The sequence below is a fragment of the Uloborus diversus genome, chromosome 9 (genome assembly GCF_026930045.1).
Source record: "Uloborus diversus isolate 005 chromosome 9, Udiv.v.3.1, whole genome shotgun sequence".
NCBI lineage: Eukaryota > Metazoa > Arthropoda > Arachnida > Araneae > Uloboridae > Uloborus > Uloborus diversus.
In genome coordinates this window covers 27280569-27301432 of record NC_072739.1, presented here as the reverse complement: position 1 = coordinate 27301432, position 20864 = coordinate 27280569, and the positions used below count along the sequence as shown (strand labels likewise).

Genomic DNA, 20864 nt, shown 5'->3' with positions numbered 1-20864 from the left:
CCAGAGAGAGGGCAGTTCAGTGTCATCCTCTTCTATAACATTTACTGTAACTTCCAAATTAGGAGGATATTTTGGAGCAATAATCTCATTGACATCTAAAATATTCATCCACGGGACATTCTCTGCTGTGCTGACAGAAAATACAAACGGAGTACTACTTGACAGTTATCGCTTATTCTTTTCTTTCTGAGCAATGCTCTGCTGAAAGAAAATATTAGGGAAATGTGAAAATTTCGATGCCAAACAAACTAATGGCGTCTAACAGATAGAACATATGGCGTCAAAATATGTCTGATGTCAGCTCGTATTTTTCAGAGTCTTACGAATCTGATTGATGCTTAAGTTTAAACTCGCGTAAGACTTGCACCAGTCAGATTGTTTGAAACCTCGTTCATTTTTTTTTTTTTTTTTTTTTTTGAAACTTTACTTAAAAGTAGTTTTTAGAAATCGCTACAAACTACTTTTTTTTTTTTGTAGCGAACTACTCGCTACTCTACTTTTTTTAAAAAGTAGTGCGCTACACTACAAACTACTAAAAAATGTAGCTACTACAGTAGTGTCGCTACTTGTAGCGCGCTACTTCCAACCACTGCTCTAAACTGATTTTACCATGTTACTGGTTACAACCAAGATATTTGAAATAAACTTGAGGGAATTTCAGAACTCCAGAACGAAACAACGACCTAGCTACACAACCCAAGATTCCTTATGAGTTTCGTAGCAACCTTTAGTGAACATAATTTTCTCCCCTAACTTTTATTTTTCATGAAACAGTCTAAAGTGGAAATATACGAGTGTCTCGAAAAAAAAAAATCTACATAGAGATTCTTTTTCGATATATAAACAATTTTTTTATGTAATGAACATAGAAATTTGTTGGGATTTCGATATATAGAAAAATTTGATATGTGGAAGTTCGATATATGGAGGTTTGACTGTATATTAATTTAAGGTGTTAAAGAGTATTTCTTCAAGTTTCAAAAAAATGAAATGCTCTAGTTCTTTTGGTCGATAAAACATGAAACGCCATAAATTGTAAAAGGCATGTTTTTAGAGTCCCCTACCTAACAATATATGCAAAACCAAGCCCAAACGTTGATTTTCTGTATAATATTTTGATATCATGTGCAAAATTAATTTCTACCAACCTTCTTAGAAGAAACTGACATTGTTAACCATTGAAAAGATTTCCTTTAAGTTAGCATTAGTAGACACCTTATACTATTTATTCTACCCCTCTGTTTAATATAAAAGAAAAAGAGAAAGAATAAAAAAATTAACAAACACAAACTAGATACTGAAACAAGGTAATCAAGTTTTTATTTTGAATATTATACAATTTATCGATAAGATTTCTGGTAGCGCGCACGAGCACCTGGACCACCGAACTTTTTGGGTTCACACCGTCTGGGATCAGCAACTAACAGCGACCTATCATACTGGATCAAAATGTCTTTGATTTCTTTCTTGGAAGCTTCATCAACATCTGTTGAAATAGATAAAAATTAAAATACAACTGATAGGTCAAAGAAACCTGAAAGCAGGTGCAGAAAATCTCTCTACTGCCAACATTTCCCCAATCCATATAAAAATAGCTTTGAAATTTGATAATGTTAGTAATACAGCATAATCACAAATGAAGAAAATACATATTAAATTTAATCTAAGTCTTAAACAAGGTTCATCCTCTTCCAGACAAAATGAATTTCAGGAGTTTTCAGGAGTCAAAAGCAAAATTTTCAGGAGTAATAACACGAGCGATTTTTACAAGAAAATTAGTTTCAGTAACATTTAGTCTACTTTGCTATCAAATTTTTAATCTATTGTAATTTTTTTCACACACACTATTCAATCAAAAAAAATTAAAAATTGGATACAAAATATTTGAAAATAACTGGAATACACAAAATATTAGATAGATCGTCATATTATCAGTACTACATATACTACAAAACAGCAATAGCACTACTAATTAGCAATATAGAAAATATGCTTAATAGCTGTTGCTGTTAACACAAAAAATGCTCTTGGTTCGTTCTCTAGCAGCAGTTACAATCAGTAACCGTAATGGGCATGTTTGAACAGAGTAACATGTCAGTCGGTTCACACACACCCCATGTCTTTGCAAAAAGCACTGGGTGATCTGTATTATACGAGAATTTTGATTGGTTGCCAGCGATTCAATATGGCTGTCTAAACGAAGATGACATGGAATTAAAATTAGCGATAGTTGTTGAAAATTTCTTTCAGGAGAAGAGAAAAATCAGGAGGTTAAAAAAAAAATTTAGGAGTTTTAAGGGCCCTTAGAAGAAAAAATTAAATTTCAGGAATTTTTCAGGAGGCGTACGAACCCTGCTAAAATCAAAATTTATTACCAAATATACAAAAATACTGGCCAACGTGTGTTGTCAAAAAAATGTTATCAGCGAATAAACTTTAGAATTTTATTATTGCAAGCTGCATTACTCGACATTGCACAATCTACCTCAAACATAAAAGTTGTGCCAAGCAGTGCATATTCAATTGGGCAAAAATAGCAAAATTTTCAGTTAATGTGTAGTCAATGCAATTTTTCTACTCAAAATTTTTAAGTTTAGGCATAGCCCTTACAATGACGATAGTTAGTTAGATGAATTTAAATGTATGAATGAATTATGTTTAAAATGTTTTTAAAATCTTCAGATTTCTTTTTCAGAAATCTTTTTCTAAAAATTTCTTCATGCTCTATTTTATTACTTTGCTTTACCAAAATATGGTCTGCTACGAATCAGCAATTCAAATTTTAAATCCGTGAGCAGAAACTGCAGATACTTTAAAACAAAGACGTTTTAGAATATGAATTTTTTTTTTTTTTGGATGAAAGGATTATAGGTACTATTCTGCACCCCTGACAATATGTACACAAAATATGATTGGTTGGGTAGTTAAGGTGTGAAAGCATTACAAATACACAAACTAACTCACTTTTGCATTGATAATATTAGTAAGGATTTAGGCTACACTATTAAAAAATAGAAGCAGCCTAACATAACATGACTGCCTAAACTTTTAACTTAGCTTAAAATTAATAACAATTTTTTGAAATTAAGTAAATTATTAAATTAGCATAAAAATAAAGATTTCAAACCAAATGTCCCTGTCCCCCCCCCCAGGTTTTTCTGTGGCGTGTGAACCGTAAGAATAAATGAACAATATTATCAGTGTTCGCCTTATATATCATGATATTTTCTATATTTATATTTTAAAGTACAGAAAATACAGTACTTTAAAATATAAATATAGAAAATATCATGATATATAAGGCGAACACTGATTCGATCAATATTATAATCATCCTGAACCAATTTTAAGTTATAAAATCTTAACAAATGCTAACAATTAATTAAGATTAACACTGACAAAAATTAACTTCTATGAGTAGCTTGAACTCAGATGCAACTGAATTGAAATTTCGAGTAGTTGGCTTGGCAAAATGATGTTTTAAGTCTGCTATTTAACATAAAATTTTATGAAAATAATAAACAGATAGAACGATAGAACTACAGTGCAAATGGAAACAAGGGCGTTTTAGATGCAGACACAATCAAATTTCAAAATGGGCAAATTTTAAGTGCAATCTTTATTATTGTCTGAAAAAAAATTCAATCCTGAAGACTATTTTTAAAATTTATTCCGCAAAATTTTTCCACAGATTTCTTAATTTCCCCCACCCCCCAGCCTTAATCACTAGATCAGCCTCATTCCGCACTTGTGCCTGCTAAAATGTGCAATGAAGGAAAAATAATAAAATAAAAGAAATAATTAAATGGATCATTAGCAAAAACGAGATGTCAATTTTTTTTTTTTTGTCCCAACTTGCTGAAAATAATCAAAGGTTAGAACTTTCCCATACATTAACAAAAATTAAAAATTGACTATACTGCCATGCTAAGCACAAAATTTGTATTGATGAAATGAGTTCAATGAGGAATTGCTGTGCAAAGTTGTGCAGCTCTATGTAATTGATTCAGATAGTTTTTTTTAAAAATATTTCATATTGGCATATAACCATAAAAACACTGTATTTAGGTGAAATATGGAACAAAGAACTTCTGTGCTCAGCATGGCAGTATGCACCTCCACCACTCCTTCTGGTTTATACCCCAAATGCATCGTAACCTTAAGTAGTATATAAGTGGAATATTAAAAATCTAATGAGTTACAGCATTCATGATTGATTGAATATAAATAACTGACAACTTACATTTCTGGTAATAAGCCACAAGAGCTTTCGAAATAGCTTGTCTGATAGCTGAAATAGTTAAAATTGCATTAGTTGGCTTGTTATTTATTACTGCATTTTTAAAATGAATATAAACAAGCATATTTATGCAGGTGTATGGGAGAGGGTGCTTAACATTTATCCTTTACTTAACTGTACATAAGCCTAACATTTTTTCATCAGTAGATTCAAAATGAAGGTAATTGTTCATACATCACTCCTAAAGTGAAAGCCTGCTAAATATAACTATGAGTGCAAGAAAAAATTTGGTAACAAAATACATAATTAAAAAAAGGGGGGATGTTAAAATCCATAACTTTAATTAAAAAATTAATTATTTTTCAATCTTCTATAAAATTCGTTTTTATGCAAAAAATTCACTCTTTAAAACTAGTCATACAAAACCAAACCCAGTGGCACAACAGTCCATGGGGGGTCAAGGCCTACTGTGCCTATCTCAGTCTTCCTGACCAAGGGCTCTGGGGTGCTAGGCAGATATTCCAATCAGGTAGTAAGCCTAACACGGAACTACAGTGAAGCACCGTTAATACAATTCTGAAGGGACGATAAGAAAAAAGTGTACAAATGAAAAAACTTATAGGACTAGTGATGTGGATCGGGTAAATACCCAGTGGGTACGTAAATATTTTTTGGGTATTTACCCAAGGCCTGGGTAAATACCCAAAAACTGGGTATTTTACAAAAAAAAAAAAAATGCAAAAAGTGAATGGATTTTTTTTTTAAATCTAAATATGAAATAATTGGTAAAACTGATACATGCATATGTATTACACAGTTTATAATATTTTTAATTGAAGACTTGATGAAATTATGAAAGCAATTCAATGATGAACTTCAGGATTTCAAAATCACAATCTAGGTTAGTCATATCCAAAATGAGAAAAAAAAAGGAAGCATAAGGGATGTTTGGAAGAATAAACTGAGAAGTTATTAAGACTATGATGTTATTTATTTTATTGCTGTTTAAGTGATAACATGACAAATATAGTTTTCACATTAATAAGCAAAAAAAAAATCAAAATACTGCTTTTTGTTGCCTTGCTTATTTGCATTTGCTCCTTGATACTTCATGATGAAAATTTATTCAAACTATTTTTAATACACGCAATTAGTGATGTAGGGTAGGAAGGTAAATATTTTTTTGGGTATTTATCCAAAGGCACGGTAAATCCCCTAATAACTGCGCATTTTGCCAAAGAAATTTAGGTGGTATCAAAAGGTGATGATTTTCTTTTAAAAAAAAACAAACCATAAAACATCTTCAAACACATTTTACTGAAAAAGGAATGATCAAGTATTTTTATGCTTACATTTATGTTGTACTGCATTTATTTTTAGTATTAAATTGTTTTGTTCTTTAAATTAAGACATTGTAAAACAGCTGTAACGTCTCTATTTTTTCTCATACTCAGTACATATGTTTGAAGTACAATAAAAAGAGAAAGTCAAAATATCAGAATGAAATAAGCCAACTAAGGACTACGTTATTTGCAGAATATGCCTGAACACTTGAAATAAGTTTGGAGGAAATTTCTGGAAAAGATACAGGTAAATAAATAGTAACAACTAATTGAGCGACATTTCTTCATATTTTGATGTCATGCAGAGACATTACTGGGTTATAAAAGACTAGGACTTTAAAAAATTGATGTTTGCTCTTTTTTTTTTTGTAACCAGCTAAGCTTTTTACTTTTGTAGAATGGCTTTTTATATCTGAAATTTGGCTATCAACATTGATTAGGCATATCCAGCACATTTAATGTGAATATCATATTAGATTGCTAAGTTGTTTCAAAAATTTGTTTTGTATATGGTTGGTTATATATATACATTGTGGAAAACATACAGAAAAGTATGTTAGTTGAATATAAATTTTTGAAATAAATACCCAGTTAAATACCCAATTTGGGTATTTACCCGGGTATATACCCTGGGTATTTACCGTGAAAAATAAATACCTGGGTATTTTACACCACTAAGTAGGACACATTAAAATGTATTAAACTCTGCAGGGACCAAATTAAAAAAAACGTATATTTGATAAAAACGTATAAAAGAGAAACGTATAAGCGGTGCTTCACTGTATAATCCTAACAAAATAAAAATCCTTAACTCATTTTTAAAAAATTGGTCTAAAGGTATCAAGTCCTCTTAAGCAAATAAAAATTTGGTGCAAAGGCATATGGAGTAGGAATAATTTTGAACAGCTGCAAAACATGATAAAGAATATTACATTATTCTTTAATTTTTTCATTCTATTGTACATATGTAACAAACGTACAAAGTAGTAATAAACTTTAAGGAAAACTTGACATTAGGTTGTCTTATAATGCTTGGGTTGCTCAGCTCTTTGTTTGCACCAAAAAACACCATGTAATGTAGGGTAAAATTAAGATGTGCATGTTGTTTCTTTTCTAACAATTTCAGAGATTCTAACAATTTTTAAAATTTTTTTAAAGAAAACATACATGAAAGGATTGCAATAACAAGTAGTTCAGCAACATAATCAAGAAACTCAAACAGACTTAAATCAACATTAGCAAAAACTGTATGATTCCTTTCATAACAATGTACACAAAATTCATTCATAACATGAAAGTCATCAATTCATATACCTGTACGGCTCTGTTCTCCAACCACTAGGTTAGAGCCCTTTTAAGTACAGGAAGAAAAAACAGAATAATTAAATTTTAAAAAATTACAAAAGCAAAATATTAAAATAAAATGTATACCGCAAAATCCCGAAAGTACCCCCTCCCCTATTTTCAAAACGAAACTTGTTGATTTCAGAAGGGGGAGGTTATAATCGATATTTTTCTGAAAAATTAGCCAAAGTAATTGTTTTTAGTAGTATTAATTTTAGAGTACAGAAAAGAAATAATAAATAAGAGTTAATATTAATGAAGAGAGAGAAATTAATAAAAACCTGTCAATTTTCTAGTAGTAATAAATTGCATGAGGGCACCATTTTTTTTTTTTTTTTTTGAAAGAAAGGATTTTGCACCTTAACTTGGCAAAACCCCTATAATTTATCGCTTGAAAATTCATTACGTACTGAATGTAATAAGGTTACAGTAAAAGAAGCAAAACCTTAATGTTCTTGTTTCAGAATAGAAGCAAAAATCAATCACGGCCGCAAATTCGTTATGAAGATCGTAAATTCGAAAACTGAGCTTTACAAAGTTCGCGAACGCAAACACCTCTTACTGGATTTAGTAAAATTTACATTTCTGATGATCCTAAACTCGCTCAATTACATTACTTCTTTTAAAAAGGTTATTTTTAAGTTTTGCACTACTTTTAAAGTAACACGTTTCCAAAATTTCATCACGTTTTCAAAATGGCGCCGCGTTGAAGATCGTTCAGTTTCACAAGTCAGAACAAAAATGCTCCTTCCAAAATGAATAAAAAGCAGTACAATTCTATAAATTTCTTTTGTAATACATATGAACAAAAATAAATCAGGTGCCCTTGCATCAAAAGGAGTCTAGACATTTTGGAAAGAATAAATTGTGTGGACCATTTTTTTCTTTTTTGTTTAAATCATTGTGTTTACATTCTTTTTTTTTAGAAAAGTAAAACTGCACACACAGGGAGAAACTTAACCTTTGTAAATGCTTTCCAAGTATCCAAGTGATTGGAAAATTTTCAGGTAAAGGGGGGGGGGGGGGTTATTCAGGATTTTAAGCTGATTTCACTTTCCACAAAAATGGGGGGGGCTATAATCAATAGGGGGGTTACTCTCGGGATTTTACGGTATTAAAATAACTATTTTCCTACAAGACAGAAATATTTACGGAATGCAGACGGAGACAAATCTGTGTGGAACACATGTAATTTCATAAAATTGAATAAAAATTTAACTACAAATTTTTACATAATTCCAGCAATTTTTCTATAAACACTTTCTGTATTACAAAAAAAAAGTTTCTTCTGGCTTTTTAACATAAATAGTAACAGTATCAGAATCTGGCTTTTAAATATAGCTAGCAGATACAAATTCTATTTACACAATGCTAATGAAAATTTTCTAAAAACAAGTCACTAAGATTAAAAATTTATGAAATTAAAATAAAAGTCGGAACTGTAGGATCTCTTTCAATAAGAATACACATGGAATTTATTCATAACATGAAAGTAATCCATTAATTTACCGGTACGGCTCTGTTCTCCAACCAGTTGGTCGGAGCCCTTTTAAGTACAGGAATGTAATATTAAAAAATGCATAGTTAAAAGCATGAGCAACACGATTTGGATAGCGCTTTCTAGCTGCTTCCAAAGTTCTGCAATCAGCGATGAAAAAATCTGAATAACTTTATTTTGAACTCTTTCAAACAGTTTTCGAATTCAATGTACGATTTGAAACTCGCACCGCGTTCCATGACGGTAGCCATTTTTACACAAACCAAGCACGCACGGACGACGGTCGGAAGTGGTCGGTACCGCCGCGTGAAGCGATGGAGGCGTGTCAATCCGTTGAAAGTGTCAGATTTTCGCATAGACTAATAATAAGAGTAGACTGAGCTATGGCAACCCTTTTGCTGCTCATAAACCAAACCATGTGACTGGTGGATATCCTAGCAACAGCGGGCGTTAATCGTAGCAGACGATCAACGCCAGCGCGAAATAAAATAAATAGAATTGATGGAACACGGAAGAATGATCTTTTATGGAGTCCGATTTGTAAATTTGTTATTCTAAGTTGTAAATATTTTGTTAATATAGTGAGTTTTTTGTTTAGATAGTATTGTGCATTTTCTTTAGTCAATTTCAATAACTCTCTAAGCAATAAAAGATGCAAGCGACCAAGAGGAATCGGCAAACGGTAAGATTTTTACCTACAGTTTCAATTTAAGATACCGATTAGTACATTTGTGCGTCAACGCAAAACGTTTACGCCATTTCGTTCACGCCAACGCTGACAGCTCCAAATGAAATAAAAGTTACCGAAAACTGATCAAAAACTATTACTAATGTCAAAATAATGCATAACTAAAAGAAAAACAGTTCAATCTCTGCACCTGGAAGTTTTTTTTTAATGAAACCACATTGTCTTAAAATACATGTCGAGTGCCAAACTATAGATAATGCTGCCAAAATGTTCGCCAAGCCCTTCCACTAGTCACATGATACATCTCTGAACCAATTTTCTTCATCAGCAAGAATGAGAAAGCTCGGTCTACTCTTATTATTAGTCTATGGTTGAAAGTGTCAGATTTGCGCATCCGCAAGTTTCTAGGTCGGATGCCGAATCCCGCTCCAATGGTCGGTGCAGCAACCACTGCCACAAATTTTACTTAATTGCCTGCAGAAATAGCTTTTCACTCGCTTATTTACGAATAATCAGCATGAAGTTCACAATATAGTCATAGGAACAATGGGTGAAAAAAAAAATGGTTTGGACCAGGGTGTTCTGGTGAAGAGGAGTAACTATCGCATAAGAAGCCGATGTGAAAAATTGGTAAGCAACATAGGCGGGGCAAAAGGCTATGAAAAGCTAGAATTTTTGCATTGCTGCAACTGATTACCTAGCTAGTGATAATCATTAGAGGTATTTGAAAATGTTAACAAAGGGGTTGTGTTGGAACCATTCAAAAGGTTTGCAACAACCAGGGGATTGTTACATCCTGGGTTGACTGTACTACAGTTTTCAGTCACATGCAGTTTTAATAGTGACAATATTTCAAGCTGCAATTTGGTTCATTAAACTTAAATGTATGCAGCATACGAAAAACATAAGCACTTGCATGGTATGTTTCATATAAATACAGTAAAACCTGTAAAGATGATCACCCTTGTAAGTTGACCACCTGTCTAAGTTAATCGCTATTTTCAAGCAAGGAATTAGATCTTATATAATTCAACCTCTATAGGTTGAATACTGAAGTAGTGCACCTCAAGTGATAGTTTCACTGTACTTTGTCCTTTGATTAAAAGTTTCTACAAACAATTAAAACATTCAAAATTAAGATTGGTTAAATAATATCTTTGGCCAGGACTTCAGATTTTGCTAATTGGTTGGCTAGCAATTGGAAATTCCTAGCGTGGGCCCTGCATTTTTACGTAACATAAACAGAGCAATATACATTTACAGCAATAATGGATAGACAAGAGTACATTCCATAAAAAGGATGACAAAGCTGCCAACATGAAAGAAAATTTAAGACTTGTGTAAAACTGAGATTGTTAAATGTAATGACTAAAGTTTAAGCAAAAAACTAAGTTTTGAAAATAAAAAAAGGCCTTCTTAAATTTGTTATTTTGATTACAAATATGCTTTTGAAATACATAATTTGAAAACATACACTTTGGTTGATCAGTATTTTCTGAAAGATCCGTTTTGGTTAATCAGTTTTGTGACTGGTCTGTTTTGGTTGTAGGGATTTATTCTGCAATTACAGTTACCGAAATCTCTCTATAAAGAAATTGTTTTGATGAGAATTTAGCAACTACTTATTTCATTTGGGAGTTTAAGAGAAGGTATCCACATTTGTGAATCTCCCAAACAAATCAGGAAAGTTGGCAGCTATGACGTGATATTTGATAAGGGAAATGAAAATTTACCATAGATCTGTGCTACATGACCGCCTCCTTTTACTCGAACTCTGATGTCGACTCCGGCAAACTTTTCCTTTCCGAGCAGGAGAATTGGTTCCAAAAGCTGTTAGGAAAAAAATTATTGATCATTTTTAACGATTCAAAAATACACATACGAAATTTTGAATTATCTTATACCATAGGAACTCAGAATATTAACTGCAAGAATAAACATTAAATGTTTACCAGTGGTTGAGTCATTGGAAAAAGTGGGGGTTGAATGAGATGCATTCATTACAGCACTAGCATCAGATATTTTATTTCTCAAAGGGTTTTTTTTTTTTCAGTGACAATGCCATAACTTCATGAAAAATTCATCAAATATCATAAGTAAATCATCATTGTAGAAGATATTTCTCGCTGCTCTTAGCAAATAAACAGAGTGTGGGTTTAATCTCAACATGGTTTTTGTATTTTTTTCCTTGGAACCATTTTGATCCCTATTCCGCAAAATGTAAAATTTAAAGCCACAGCAAGATGCTGAACCAGTTGTGCTGTTGCATTAAAATTAGACAAAAAAAAAACTAATTTTAGATAGTGGGGTAATTGCAGTATCATGAATATTTTATAAATGCGTTTTTTTTTTTTTTTAATTTGGAGAGGAGTTTTCTTCTTAATACTTCATAAAATTGTAAAAAAGTTTTTTTCTTCATTTTTATCACCACTGGCAAAAAATAAACATAACTCGTTGAGAAGTTTTCCGAAAAAAATTCCGGCTGAAAAAATCAAGACTAAATTTTTGTAATCAAATGTAAATGCTTTCGCGAACAAATTAAACTGTTTATCTCAGCAGATACAGTAAAACCCCTCCTAACGGACACCCCTCTTATGCGGACAATCTTTAATTCCCCAGTTCCAATGCAAATAACATTATTAAACCCGTTCTGCGGACACCTCTCTATTAGAGAGATTTTACTGTATATGATATGAACTTATGAAAATATAAATAAGTTTCATGAAAGAAATGAATTTGGGACCATTTTAGTTGCTTATGAAACTGAACAAGTGGTGACAAAAAGTATTCACATGTATGGGCTTATCCGAAAAATATTGCCTGTTATGTTAAGCTTTAGCCTTCAAATATTTTTTAAATCTTGTCAACTTTACCAGTTTACAAATTTTACTTAAAAAACATGTTCATATTGTGAATAATCAATATAAGAAAACTAGAAAATGATATATTCCATTAAAAAAAGCAGCAAACTGAAATTAAGTCAAGATAAATTAATTACCCATTCCTCAGCAGTTTAAGTTGACTGCTTTATTACAAACATCAATTAGTTGAAAGATGAAACTGAAAGATCAAACCTTTGCAGGCAATATTACATGAAATATTCAATATTACCTATCTGAATTAAATTAAGTTTAAACAAACTTTACAACCGAACTTCTACTTTGCATTAACTGCCGATGAAATGGGGGGGGGGGGATAGAAGCAACTAATAAAACGGACGATAAAATCATACCTTATATTTTAGTACTTGAGGTTCCAAAAGATCTAGAGGTCGGCCGTTTACTTTCATCAAACCATTTCCTCGCTTACAATATGCAACAGCAGTGGCAGTTTTCTATTTGAAATTAGAGAAAACAAAACATGAAAACACAATAGATAATGAGCTATATAGCAGACCAGAATATAAAGAAACTTCTTGGAAATAGATTTGTAAAAACATTTAGGCTTAGTTATAAAATAACATTGACATTAAAACTAGACAAACCAACAACTCACTTTTCTGCCGAACACTTGTACAGAATTAACTGTTTCTTTTTGTGCTCCCTCCATTTTTCTTAATAATTTTTAAATTATATTTCTGTGCAAATTTGGTCAGATGATATTATTCCTACAATATAGTACACTCACAAATTCACATTTCCATCGAAGACAGCGGCGTGGAAATAAGCGGAGAAAAGTTGAGTTGCCACATGGCCGCACGTTAAGGATAAATGTATGCATGGCCTCCTGCGATACCCGCGTCATGGACGGAGGCATTTTCATTAGTTTAAAAGAAAAATAAAGAGCCCTATATGTATGCATTCTTCAAGTTTAATTTTTAAAAAATATACAGCTAATAGTTTTGGTTGGTTTGGGTCAACCTCGAGACAATCCTTTTTTTAGTGCAAAAGTAAGGACATGTCCTCAATCTCAAAATTGTTGAAGTTTAACAGCTTTAATAACCTTGCCAAGCCGCGGGTACGGTTCCCTTCTTTGCCCTCGTTGTTATTTCATTCTCTTTGTGCAGGCAAAGGACTGGCAAAAGAGATTATAGGGACATTTTTCGATTTACCCTTCTTTTGATTCCTTCCAATCTAAAGCAATGTTTTAGAAATGTCCCCTTTTCTTCGTTTGGAAAACTGATTTGGAGATTCTTTGGCTCTCTATAAAGTCTTTTTTTTAAAGACACACTGTTGAAAAATTTCCGTAGAAAGCAGGTCTTCAATATTGAAAAATTTGTAGTTGAAGTCCCCCTACATCCCTCCCTCCCATCTTACATCTCAAACCATAACCTAAAAATACGTTTTTTGGTTTTAATTTTTTGATAAATTTCGAAACTGAGGCCCCATTTCTTAATATCACCTTACAAAAAATTTTCACGAGAAAGTTCTAAACCCTTCCTTTCTAAAGATAGCATAAAGTTGGCGTCTACTTTGAAAAAGATTTGAGGAGCAAATACCGAACGTCATGCCCTCTTTTTCGAATATCGTTAATAAACAAAGCTAAAGTCGCGTTTTAGGAGGTCAATTTCGAAAACTTTGGTGAAGAGCTGCATGACTTCACTTTTGTAGATTTTTATTCATACTCAAATTTCGCCAAATGTGACCTACAATTGCATTTTTAAGGCCTCAATGTTGAAAATTTTTCTGAGAGAGAAAAGGCCAAGAGCAGGGATAGTGAACTTTTTTCAATATCTGTCAAGAAATGTCTTTAAAATGTAGGTAATTAAAACTAGGTATCACTTTAAAACAATTGCCTATGAGAGACCTTCAGACGTTAAAAATTTTTTATGGTTCATACCAAGGCTGCGGAGTCGGAGGAAAAATAACCAACTACGACTACGAGAATTATTGAGCTTTTGACAGTGACTACATTTTCCAAAACAAAGTAGAATGGGATGTTTCAATAAATGATGAACTGCAAACTAATAAAAATGACTGAAAATGGGCAGAAAATCTTTTTTTTTTTTTTTTTTTTTTTGATTTTTTAAAATAGTTTTCTTGAGAAATGAAAAATTTTGTATTTAAAATTTCACCTTATCCTCATTGCCTTGGACGCAAAAGTGCTAAAAACTTTCCAACTTAAGTGTAGTCTCAAGAGGATTTTTAATTTTAATTTATTTTTTAGCAACAAATTCAGAAATTAAGATCTTAATTTTTGGCGTAGTCGTCATGTTTGGTCATTCCCACCCAGACAGCACAGATCTTCCAACATTCGTTGTTATATCGTTGAACTGGTGCAAAACTCATGACATATCACAAACGGATATCGACGCGATGTAGATTTCCTCACGTAGTTGGGCTTTTCCAAATATGGTTGACAAAAGTACGAAATTGGCACAGGTTTCAAAATAAATCCAAAATATGTTTGAAAGTTTACATTTATAGTATACAGCGTATCTCTAATTATTGTAATCATTTTGACGAGTTTTTACATGTCTGAAAACTGTTTAATCTGCTCATGCGCAACAATTTCAGTTTAGAAAAATGGCTATTTACTGACTGTTTCCACGTGGTCAGTTGTCGGGTTGTGTATTGTTGCGAGTGTGAGTGTGTAAATGAATTAGCGATTTCTTGTATTAACGTGAAGTAAGTAATTGCCTGCTTTTTAAGTTTTTTTAAATTATGTTTTCTAAATTCAAGAAACAATGTTCTGATCGTCAAGAACGACGTAGAGATAGCTTTGAATTAAAAATTCTCATATTATTATTGTTATTGTTATTATTATTACTATTATTTTGTTTTTTTGTTCAGATTATTGCTGGAATAAAATTTGTGAATTGTGCATACAAAAGAAATGGTTTATTGTCTACTTAAATATGAATACAAAATAGGTTATCAATGATTCATAGATTACTGACATGTTTCTTGGAAGTCTTAAATCTTTAAAATTACTTTTTAAAACGCTTAAAATAGTTAACATTAGCCATTTTTTCTTAAATTATTTAAATAAAAATATACATATTTATTTATATTTGAAATTAATTTAAAAATGATTTCATTTTTCTTGTCTTTCTTAATTATTTTATTGAGTTATATTCCAAATTTGAATTTTATTCAAATGATTTTTTAAAAAATCTTAAGTATATTACTGTTTTAAAAAGTTTGAGGGTAAAAAAGTTTTTAAAACTTTCAAAAAGGGTGCAAACAGTCGATAAATTATTGGTAATTAATTTACCAAGATGCAATTTATGTAGATATTTCGTGACACAAACACATGAGAAAATCGTTGATAAATCCTCTGAAACAGGTTGTTAGTTCATCTAATATTAGTAGATAAATCCATTTAACCTCTAAAATCCGTTGAAAACTCCTCCAGAGCACAATATAACCAACATAGAAATATCGTTGATATTTTGTAAGCATCCAAAAAACGTTGATAATTGCTCCCAAAAATGTTGAAAATCATATCATATCTACAGCGATTTCACGTAAAATCGCTGTGCTGGGCGGACATTTTGCTGTTTTATCAACCAGTTCTCTACGAATTTAAGAGGATTTCGGTACATGTGATCACGTTGATGTTACATTACTTCTACGATTTTGGGACGATTTGTGCTGTTTGGGCAAGATGTTGGTATGCAAGACTCTTTAAGTGCCTACGTTTTCATAAATGGAATTGGATGTTTATTGCAATTCATGCTGTTGAAAATTGTGCAAAATGTGCCCTTTTTTTGGGTAATTTTTAATTGTCTTAAAAAAATGCAAAACTTTATCTTTACAATATTATCCTATATTCATTGATTTAGAAGCTAATGTGCTAAAAACTGACTATTTCAAGGTCTTTGAATCTCTCTCTATTACTACTTTCCAAATTAAAAAAATCTATTTATAATCATGGAATTTTTCGCGTGGACGCCATGTTTGGTCATTCGCAAGATGGAAATAAATGACACTATTACTTGCCTAAGTTCCCAAAAAAAGAATTGGATCAAGTTTTGCTCAGTTTACTTCAATACAAACTATTGAAGGTAACAGAAAATGTACAATAGATCATGTTTTTTTTCCTTTTAATTATTTTCATGAAAAATGAATTATTATCTGCTCAATTGTATTTGATCGTCATTGCTTTGGAAGCTCTGCTATAAACCAAAACATCAATCTAATACGCAGTTTCCATTCACTTCTCATTCACTAATTTATTTATTTATTTATTTTTTGAAGAAAAAAAAATCAAAAACCTATTTTAACCCGGGAGAACTCGCGGTACTTTTCGTCACACGAACGCTCGCGGTGGGCTCCGTAGGCCCGGAGTGATTATTTCAGTAAATTAAGTTTGCAAAATAGAAAAAAAGTGTTTTCAACACTGAATTATAAATAGATAAACAGCCTCTAAAATGTGTTTTAAACAGTAAGGTTAAAGAAAGTTTTATGATACATGAATCTACATCTTCATCTGAGCATTACTGATGATCGCTTTACTGTTCTGTGTCAACATCTTCTTCATCATCTTCATTAATGGAGTTCTCATCAGTTGAAACCTCAACCAACAAGGTCTGCAACCTCTTCATTTCATCTTTGTAGCTTAAATAGCGATGCATTTCACAACCTCTTCCTTTACATTCACAATCTGAAATGAAAAGCGTGAGCGCTCGCTCCGGGCCTCTGAGGCCCGAACCGGAATTTTCTGGTGAAAAGAGGGAATGTACATTCCTGAAAAGCATGTGGTCAGTATGTAGGTCACCTCGAACGCAGCTACTGTGGACCTCATTCATTTCCGTTGAAGGGGTGATTTTTGGCATCGTAGTTTTTGTAATGACCGGGCATGAGAGGCCCGATGCGAGTTCTCGCGGGTTAAATTGAATTTTCCACATTTAAATAAATATGAATTGAATAATTGTTTTTCCTAATATGCAAAGCTCTATTTATTTTTATGAAAGTAGTAACCCCCCCCCCCACCCTTTTTATACTTTAAAACTTGGTGACGGTGAGAGCTACTAAGTTTTTCGTGGCCACTAGACCACTGGACAGTTGGAACATATTTGAATCTTGACCTTTCAAGGAACTTGTGTATTTTAGGAAAACTTAAAATAAAACCAATGATAATGCTGCAGATTATTTTCAAATGCCCAAAACAGTGTCGCAGACTGGCTAGAAAGTTTCTGCTACTGGGGTCAAAACAATTGATCACAAATGTAGATTGATTAAATTTATGACCATTTTCATCTATATTAGTGAAATAGGCAACAAGTTCCATTCAGTTAAATATTTTCAATTTTTGCAGACATATATTTCACAATAGTCCAATTCATGTATTTGTTTTTCTAAGTTTATATTTAGTTCTGAAAATTTCCAACACTATTTTTAAATTCAACCATTTTTTGTAAATAATAGATTATTAACCTTTCAGTCCGATGACTGAAAATTAGTTAAAAAATTTAGTTGAATTAATGTTAAAACTATGTGATCAGCTTCCTTGTTTTCTAAAATAATTTCACGGCTTCCAGGTATGCTGGAGACTTCCCTATTTCCTGCATGACATAATAGAAACATTTATCAATTATTTATTCTTTATAATCAAATTTTTTCTCTTATTAAATTATATCAGGCTAAAGAACTTTCACTTAAACCTAATGTACATTGAAGTAAGGCCGTCAAAATTAAACGCAACAGGTGTTTTTAATGTTTCAATCTTGAAAAATTCTGAAAGAGCCCACAAACCTGTTGCATTCCTTCTACTTTAGAAATATTAAAATTACTATTGATAAAAAAAAATCTATGATAATAAATATTATTGCATATTAAAATTATTTTCTTTTGATGATTTATATCGTAATGGTTATTTTTTTAGCTTCTGATTGTTTCTCTATATGAAAATATAATTTAACTTTAAACACTCAGGTACTGTAAGTTGAATGATTATTCCTAAAATCATACACTAAGAATTTCTTATAACAAAATTTTAAAAGATATAGTGGTATTTTGTTCTTTAAAACGTTCAAAACTATGGAAATAGTGATAGCATTCACAGCTGGGTTGGGTTTAAGACAGGACATGTGGTTTTTACCGGGATGTTTTAATAAAAATTAGTTTTTAAATCATAGATAAAAGAACAAGAAATTGATGATTAAACACTTATATTTTAAAACTTGTGATATTCTTTTTTTAGTCCATATTTTTAATATAATACATTCTCTAAATACAAAAAATTCTAAATTATTGCACTGTATTTTGAACACTTTATTTTTTACACATGCAAAAATTTTGTTTATGGGAAAAAAAAACACTCATGCATACAAATGATTATTTTTTTTCACAAAATAATAGTTTCTCAAAAAATAGTTTTGGATACTTTCGGACAGTTTCAGACCCAAGGGTTTTGAACAGGACGGTAAAAACCTTGCCAACCCTGCTTTCATTTGCACACATGCATATACATAGGAAACTTTGAGATCCCAATTATAAAATAAAAAAAACTCATTCATACAAATTGAAATTTTAATCAAGAATTCAACTTATGTAACTTGATTAAAATCAGCTGCGCAAATAAGCTGAATGTTCAATAAAAATATTACTTTGATACATTTTATTCTGTTTTTGATGTTTTTTTCACAAAATACAATTTCTCTAAAAATATAGTTTTGGACAGGATAGTAAAAACAGGGTTTTTACCGTAGGGTCGAAAACCTTGCCAACCCTGATTCACAGATACTAAAATATTAAAGAAAGTTGTTTATTTTGCATTTTTTAATTTTATTTTTCTTTGAAATTCAGAGAGAAATTCTACAAAAAGAACAAATTCTAATTAAGTTGAAAATATAAAAACAATTTCAAAACCTAACATTCCCCCCTAAAGATAAATTAAATTTTCTTATATAAATCTCCCGTTCCAAATGAAAATGAACACCTACATAATGGTTAAAGCTGTTTTTGCTGTATGTTTCAAATAGTCTGAAATAATTAAAGTGTAAGCAATTCACCTTTAAATAAGTAATGTGTTATTTACAAACTTCTGGACAACTTATGTGTCCTTAATATCTTTATTGTACAAAAATAATTAAAATAAATTAGTGTTATTAACATGTGTGGAAGTTTTATTTCTCAATGCAATCTTTTACATATTTTGGTATCTTAAATTAACCCTTACACAATGAATGACCCAAGAACTCATACATGTGAGAAAAATTCTAATACGACTATTTGTCAAAAAATGTTAACATGCATTTTATTTGGAAAAATTTCATTAACTTATTATTTTGAACACAATATGTTGCACAAATAATAATATTTGCTAAAATAAATTAAATAGCTGATGAAACAAAAAATAGTTTTGTTTTCTTTTTAATAAAGTATTTTGCTCATGATGTAAGTTCTAGAGGGTAAAAAGAAAAGTAGGGTAGGTGGGGGTAAAAACCAGCACCGAGTTTTTTGACTGACCTCAATCGAGTAAAAAGTTGACCATCGGGTGATAGTTTTGTCTTATTGAAACTAATTGTTCCATCGAAGTTTGACCCGGTCAGTCACTCTCGAGGTGAGAAAATGAGGAAAGTCAGTTTTCTACTACTTACATGTAACTTTTCTGTAACATTATTTAAGTGGTACAAACTGCTGGATTTGAGAGAAAGAATCAGCAAATTCCTTGATGGTACTGCTGAATTTAAGCTTTACTTTCGAGTTAAAATAATTTCTTCGGCAGGCTTTTTAAAAAATAACATGGCCCGTTTTTCCAGAAAGTGGCTAAATGGGGTAAATCACTGCAGGAGTTTTGGGGTAAATCCCCGCAGCTCCAAAAGTGTGGGGATTTGCCCTACTTGACCCGAAATTGACAGTTTTCACTATTTTATTATTATTTTTTTTTTAGAATGTGTTTGGGGAATTGTTTTTATTTTTAAAAAAAATATTCGTATTTGCTCACAAATTTTAATTTGATTATGATTAAAATCTGGGGATTGTTAAAAAAAAAAGCAGGTAGTCGAGAAACTTGGAAGATTTAGATCAACTTTTACTTTACCTTTTAGAGCAAGAAAAAAAGAATTGGTAATTTTTTTGTATTACTCTCCGTCGGAGATTTTTTGGTCTTACTCTAAAATCTCTAAGGTTTCTTCTTTATAAATATGGATAGGAAAGGAAAATAAATCATCAATTTTGTGTTCAATCCCAACTTGCTGGTAGGGATTTTGCAAGTGAGTTCATGAAGAGAAATAGGCTGTCTCTGCGAGTTCTAAGCAAAACCAGCGTAGCTAGAGCCATGGGTTTCAAATAGGGCTTAGCTCTCACAATACTTTGACAATTTGGAATCCCCGTCAAAAAAATAAAAGTTCAGCTCCAACCAAATATTTAACATGGATGAAATTGGTGTTTAGAGGGACACCAAACAAACTTCCCCTACACGTTGCTCCTAAAGGAAAAGAGAAATATTACCAAAACAGAAAAGAGCATGATATGGAGTCAAAACGACCTATAAGTTTAACTTTCACAAAAAAAAAAAAAAAAAGAGAGAGAGAGAAGAAAAAAAAGAAAACAGGCCAAAAAGCCAATAAATTCAAAAATAGAAAAAAAGAAAAGAATCATAATGAGACTTTTCACTTTATTCGACAACTTATAAATACAGATATGGAAATACAACTAAAAAAATCTAAATCTCAATAAAGAATGTTATAAAGAGTTATTATTAGGTGTTTTTTATGCAGTCATCCTTTTTTATCCATAATTACCTTGACTGGGGTAAGGATCCGCATTGCGGTTCTTTACCACACTTTGTGGGGTAAAACCCCGCAATTTTTTTTTTCGGTTCATTTGTAAATTTCTCCGTAATTAATGATCAGACTGAGCT

At 31.5% G+C, this 20864-nt stretch overlaps 1 protein-coding gene across 1 annotated transcript; it reads right to left on the bottom strand.

Annotated features, from left to right (window-relative positions):
- Window positions 1–1301: 1301 nt before the first annotated feature.
- LOC129229414 (40S ribosomal protein S16) lies at window positions 1302–12789 on the bottom strand. Its single transcript, XM_054863718.1, has 5 exons — window positions 12609–12789; window positions 12346–12447; window positions 10847–10943; window positions 4244–4291; window positions 1302–1486 (listed from the first exon to the last, which is right to left on the bottom strand). The coding sequence occupies exons 1-5, from the start codon at window positions 12660–12662 to the stop codon at window positions 1341–1343; spliced, it is 447 nt and encodes a 148-aa protein (XP_054719693.1). The 5' UTR covers window positions 12663–12789; the 3' UTR covers window positions 1302–1340.
- Window positions 12790–20864: the final 8075 nt, after the last annotated feature.